The 6779-nt window shown below is 35.8% G+C and overlaps 1 protein-coding gene across 1 annotated transcript; it reads right to left on the reverse strand.

The window, feature by feature from the left end:
- Nucleotides 1-4561: 4561 nt before the first annotated feature.
- Nucleotides 4562-5092, reverse strand: LOC137627266 (putative nuclease HARBI1). The gene has a single exon (XM_068358346.1). It carries the CDS (start codon nt 5090-5092, stop codon nt 4562-4564), a length of 531 nt encoding a protein of 176 aa, XP_068214447.1.
- Between the last annotated feature and the right edge of the window lie 1687 nt (nt 5093-6779).

Below are 6779 nucleotides of genomic sequence, written 5' to 3' on the forward strand. Positions count from 1 at the left end.
GTAGTTCCACAGTACTTATCACGGGCCGCCACTGATTTTTCCACACGATGAATTGTCTAGCCGCCTTCTTTTACACTTCCAACTCATACGATTGGCCTTCTACCCTAATACTATCTAGAATACATTCACCCACCCTATTAATTTCCAAGCATTCATCTTGGATTTCTTTCACTTCTTCTTTAATCAACAAAGATGTTTTCCTCTTTGTAATATCAATAAATCCAACAAAATTCTCCATAACTATGCTATCATCCGCAACCACTATCACTTCACATCTATTATTATTATTACTATTATTATTATTATTATTATTATTATTATTATTATTATTATTATTATTATTATTATTATTAAATGCTAAGCTACATCCCTAGTTGGAAAAGCAGGATGCTATAAGGCCAGGGGCTCCAACAGGGTAAATAGCCCAGTGAGGATAGGAAACAAGGAAAAATAAAATATTTTAAGAATTGCAAAAATATTGAAATAAATATTTCCTATATAAACTATAAAAACCTTAACAAAACAAGAGGAAGAGAAACTATATAGAACAGTGTGTCCAAGTGTACCCTCAAGCAAGAGGACCCTAACCCAAGACACTGGAACACCATGGTACAGAGGCTATGGCACTACCCGAGACTAGAGAGCAATGGTTTGATTTTGGAGTGTCCTTCTCCTAGAAGAGCTGCTTACCATAGCTAAAGAATCTCTACTACCCTTACCAAGAGGAAAGTGGCCACTGAATAATTACAGTTTAGTAGTTAACCCCTTGGGAGAAGAAGAATTGTTTGATAATCTCAGTGTTGTCAGGTGTATGAGGACAAGGAAAATCTGTAAAGAATAGGCCAGACTATTCGGTGTCTGTGTAGGCAAAGGAAAAGAATCGTAACCAGAGAGAAAGATCCAATGAAGTACTAGTGTCTGGCCAGTCAAAGGACCCCATAACTCTCTAGCGGTAGTATCTCAATGGGCGGCTGGTGCCCTGGCCAACCTACTACCTATTCTTCCTAAGCAAACCATTACCGATATTAACTGATACATCATTCAATCAAAAAGAAAATCAATTCCGATAAAAAAAAACTTGTCATTTAATTCTCACCAATTGTAATAAAATTACATTAAACTTCCATATTGCCTAATTTCATCCCCAACCGTACTTCTTCCTAAACAAGCAAACTTCCTTAATATATTCCATGAACTCGCACGTGATTTATTGTTTCCTAGTCATACATCTCAATTTCCTTGGTAACTATGCATTTGCTAAAGACACTTGCTCACCCGTACCAATCAGACTGCAATATTCATTTTGATATATATTCACATACGTCTTCATTCTTCCTTGCACACCTTGCATATAGATATTTAACCTCCTATCAAGTCGGTCCTTTACCTCACAGTCACTCGCACAGATATAATTCTCACAAAAGTTTTAATATTTCTCACTACATTGGATTCTCAAAATATATTTTTCATTTTCCCTACGTACCCATGTAAATGTGTTTGTGGTAGCTCAAGTCCCACTGATTACCGGCCAATTTCCATAACTCCCCTATTATCTAAAGTTTTTGAACGTCTTCTGGCAAAACGTCTTAATGGGTTTGCTGAAGGTAATCATCTACTCCCTAGTTTGCAATTTGGTTTTCGTAAAGGCCTTGGAGCATGTGATGCCCTTCTTATAATCTCCAATGCTGTACAGAAATCCCTTGATTGTGGTCAGGAAGTTCGTATGATTGGCCTTGATTTTAGTGCTGCCTTTGACCGTGTTAATCATGAGGCCCTTGTTTCAAACTTAAACAGTTGGGAGTGGGTGGGTCGTTTCTTAGCATTATTATTGATTTTTTAAGTTATAGATCTCAATGAGTAGTTGTTGATGGGCACCATACTGAATATAAGAATGTGATATCCGGTGTTCCACAGGGTAGTGTTCTTGGCCCATTACTTTTCATACTATATACACACGACATGTGGTTTGGCCTAGAAAACAAGCTTGTTGCATATGCAGATGATGCTACTCTCTTTGCATCAATTCCATCCCCTGAATGTAGATCTGGGGTTGGTGAATCCCTTAATAGAGATTTAGCTAAAATTAGTGCATGGTGCAAATTATGGGGTATGAAGTTGAATCCTAACAAAACTCAAAGTATGATTGTAAGTAGGTCAAGAACGGTGGTTCCTCAACATCCGGTTCTCAGTATTGATAATGTTTTTTTTTTAATTTGTATGACTCTTTTAAAATTCTAGGTGTGATTCTCGACAGCAAATTTACTTTTGAGAAACACATTAGGTCTGTGTCTTCTTCAATTGCAGAAAAAATTGGCTTATTGAGAAAGTCTTTTAAGATTTTCGGTGATCAATCTATTCTGAAGAAGTGTTTTAATTTTTTCATTCTACCTTGTTTCGAGTATTGTTCTCCTGTCTGGTCTTCAGCTGCTGATTCTCATCTTAATTTGTTGGACAGATACTTACGGTCTATTAAATTTCTTATTCCTGATCTAGATATTAATCTTTAGCACGGTCGTTCAATTAGTTCATTATGCTTGTTGCATAAGAAGATTTTTGATAACTCTGACCATCCTTTACATTCAGATCTTCCTGGACAATTCCATCCTGTTCGTAATACTAGGCAGGCAATTAATTCTAATAGCCAGGCCTTTTCCATCATGAGGCTCAATACTACACAGTATTGTAGAAGTTTTATTCCAGCTGTGACCAAGTTATGGAATGATCTTCCTAATCAGGTAGTTGAATCAGTAGAACTTCAAAAGTTCAAAGTTGGAGCAAATGTTTTTATGTTGACAAAGCTGACATGAGTCTTTTTATACTTTTTATGACATATCTGTTTTGATGCTGTTACTGTTTTTAGAATGATATATTGTTAATTTATTCTCATCATTTATTTATTTCCTTATTTCCTTTCCTCACTGGGCTATTTTTCCCTATTGGAGCCCTTGGGCTTATAGCATCTTGCTTTTCAAACTAGGGTTGTAGCTTGGCTATTAATAATAATAATAATAATAATAATAATAATAATAATAATATCATGCAACATACATACCTATATCAATATCCTTTAGAATCATTTGCCTTCAAGCACATCTGTGTTACAAGGAATTTTGATTTTCAAACCATTCTGTTATTACATAAACCACTTTAAACACATTTAAATCTTCCCTTAGAAACTTTATTTCACGACCAAATCTTCAAATAAACTTCCAAAATATCAATCGCTCTTCTTATCATGCATTCTTGACATCGCATCTGCTATCACATTATTACCTCCAGGTCCATATTCTAACCGTTGCATTCACATACTCTTTCTTGATCATATACACTAGGGTATTATATACCATACAAAAATAATTTCCTTTTTTCACACAAATTTGTATTGTAGCCAACTCCCTGTACTTCCTTGAATAATTTTGCTCAGCCTTATTGAACACATAAGTAACATGCCCTGCCACTCTCAACTATTCTTCAACATTTACCCTATGAAGTTGAACCAATCGACCCCTTATACTATAACCACTTGTGTCCGTATATTACTAGAACATATTATCATCCTCATTGTACCAAAGAAACGCCAAGGTGATGTCCTTTGCTTCCTCTTCTTGCAACCTTCAAACGCTTTGATCATATGTTAATCCCATCCTCTCTTTTGTACCATTGTTCTCACCTGCCCATTTATTTAAAGGCTTTCCGAACAATTTTCAACAAACTTTCGACGAAATTCAATAAAAATAAGAAAGCTTGGTATCCCAGGCACGGTCCGAGGACGGGAAATTTCTCTTACCATTTCCACAAACTTATCACTCTTCATTGGGAGGTATTCATAAAAATGAAGGATATCCTTGTAAGCATAAGGTAGAAGTACAAGGTAATTCTCTGAAGCAAAAGATAGAAGTATAAGCAAATCTTTCTTTCCATATTCATAACGATTACCTTTTACTTGCGAGGATATACTCCAAGCAGAAGTAAAAGGTTGACTCGTGTTTCGGGAGCGCTTAGTTACATGTTGGAACTTGTAAGATTTCATTTGTGCTGTCAAGATAAGAAAGAGTTTAGTATTTATAATACGTATTTAATGCCCTGTTTTTACTAGTATTTAATTAAGTTTACGCATCAGAAAGAACACAGACGCCGCCGCGCCTTCCCCAAAGCCTGGCTGGTGACATCTATCGGATGGAAAAGCGGCGTCAGTGGAAGAAACTAAATAAATAAATAAATGAAAATTAATAAGTATACATCCACCCTCAGCGGATACATATTATTTTTCCGCCTTGATACATTAGCACTTCCTTCTAATTAACTCACATTTTTAGTTTATATTACAGTGGCAAAAATTAACAAGAAAAATAAACTAATACCCTGACACTGACGTTGCCGCGGGCCTCATCTCCGTGACCTTGACCTTTGAGCCTGTGGTGGGAATGGACCTGATACTGTGCCACCCGGATTACCCCAGTTTACTTTCTCAATCAACCCGTTCATCAACCCACGACAACTTCATTAATTTCATAAATAGCGATTTTGGTTAAGAAATGCCTTGTAAGTTGTAACATTATTTTTAATTATTAAAGTTGTATATTACAATACTCAAGTTGTTCCTGATTTCCTGTCCCTGTTGGCAAAGAGCTAGTTCATCACGATTGTTGTCATCACGATTATTGTCATGGTTTTCTTCATTTTCTTCTGGTATCTCTTCAGCTGGCTCGAAGTCAGGATCACCTAAAGTTTTTGCAATGTTATGGAGCACGACACAGGTAACGATTATTTTCGTTACATTTTCCAACTTCACGCGACAAACGTATTGTAAGATAGGAAATCGACGTTTCAGTTGGCCAAAGCATCGGTCAATTATTACTCTCTCTTTTTTGAAAAGCTTGTTGTATTTTACCTCAGCAGGGGATGTAGGATTTCGATATGGAGTCATGAGACATGGCTCTATCCCATATCCGTCATCACCAAGTAGCACAGCATTACCTTTAGTTCTTAATTGTAAACACACTTGTGAATTTCTCCATATCCTTGAGTCGTGCACGGATCCAGGCCAACTAACATCAACATTACTATGAGATTCAGGGCCTCTGTAACACATTTTTTTGGACTTTTCTCCTTATCAAAGCAACGGATGTAGCTGAAAGTTGACATATATATATTTTACAACCACACACAAATTTTATCAGCATTATCAATAACCTAAACACGATAGTTTTCATTTTTATAGAGTAAAAATTATCTACCCGACGCCATGGCCAGTGATAACGAGCCAAGAGTCGAAAACATTCATTACGTAAGCAATGTAAACACCTTTTGACAAAATTTTGCCCCGCCCATCCACCAGACACCAATTCACCTTGTTCCATCGGCTCTGAAACCCATAACAGTCAAGAATGGCTAACAGGATTTGGAATTGCCCCCGTGGTTACAAAACTGCATTTGTCTTACAACTTGCAACTTTATACAGTCAAGAGAAAGCCCGTGGCCATATTTACTATAGCCTGAATAGGTAATTTTTCAGTTTCTAGTTTAAATCCAATGTTTATGGTCTGGTTCGTATTTAGCATAACATGATTATAATACTTGTAATGTCATTCAGGCTTTTGGACATTTCCATTAACTATTCACTATGCCGCCAAGAGAGAGAGAGAGAAAGAGAGAGATTGTATGTAAACAGTCTTGATATAACTATTTTTGTTAAAATAAGAATTTGGTGCTAACCTCTCCATCAGACCAACGGATCATCCGATATAATTTGTTTTCTTCTTCTTAGGCCGTATGACCGTTTTGGCTATGTTTTGGGCATGACTGCATTTTGTAAATAAATCATGAATAGTTTTAGGAGTTTTATTTGTACATCTAATGGGAATTTATAGAAGTAAAGTGAACATAATTCATTTATCCTTTAAAATAATTACTACATGTAGCCAAACAAATAGTAGTAAAGATGATAATGCAATGAAGGAATGATACCATACTTTATCTTTAGCTTCAACATCGGCAATACCATACCCAGTTGCCATAATTTGTCAGCTTAATGTAATAAACTATCATCTAATATCAAACTTAATTTCTGAGGAGGCTATGGCTTACTGCACAGTGAAAAAAATATGACAAAGACTTTATGAATGGCGGAACGATACATAAATGTGGGTGGGGTATCTGTGCTAGCGTAGTAATACTACTGTAGCAGTAGTACCGCAACAGTAGTATACATTAATTAAATGTTTAGGCCAACTGCTGGGATCCGTGAAGATCATTTAGCACTTCTTACAACTATTCGAGAAATGAGTTTTTATAGCCAGAATTTAAATTTTCTGATCCAACAATGCCCATGATAGCCTTCAGTGTTATCCTGAATTATATTGAGGCCAAAGTGGGTGGAGCCTCATGAAGTCATCATTCTGACGATAATTATTGGTGAAGGTTTAAAGCCAAAATACGGTACCGGCTATCTTTTTTTTTTTTTTTTATTACAGTAAATAGGTAGGTAGATAGACAATAAATAAAAATTGCTTAACATAGGATATAGCAGTTATAAAATCAAGCTTGTCTACTACGTTTTTGAAAATTACCAACTATTCCCTACACCTTGTTAATCTGATTGTGACCTATAAAGTAGACTGTAATTTCTTAGGAAACTTATTTTGGGAGTTAAACTAATAATCGAAGTTTTTTTTGTATTCATTAACATATTTTGTTGGTTTGTTCATTATGACAATTATCAGTGGAGAGGTTTCAGAGTTCATAAAGGTGTACTGCTTTGCTTTTATAAAACTTTTGTG

The sequence above is a fragment of the Palaemon carinicauda genome, chromosome 35 (assembly GCF_036898095.1).
Source record: "Palaemon carinicauda isolate YSFRI2023 chromosome 35, ASM3689809v2, whole genome shotgun sequence".
In the NCBI taxonomy this organism is placed as follows: Eukaryota; Metazoa; Arthropoda; class Malacostraca; order Decapoda; family Palaemonidae; genus Palaemon; species Palaemon carinicauda.

Coding starts and splice junctions, on each gene's coding strand:
- LOC137627266 (XM_068358346.1), bottom strand. CDS start 5,092: ATGTGTTACAGAGGCCCTGAATCTCATAGTAATGTTGATGTTAGTTGG.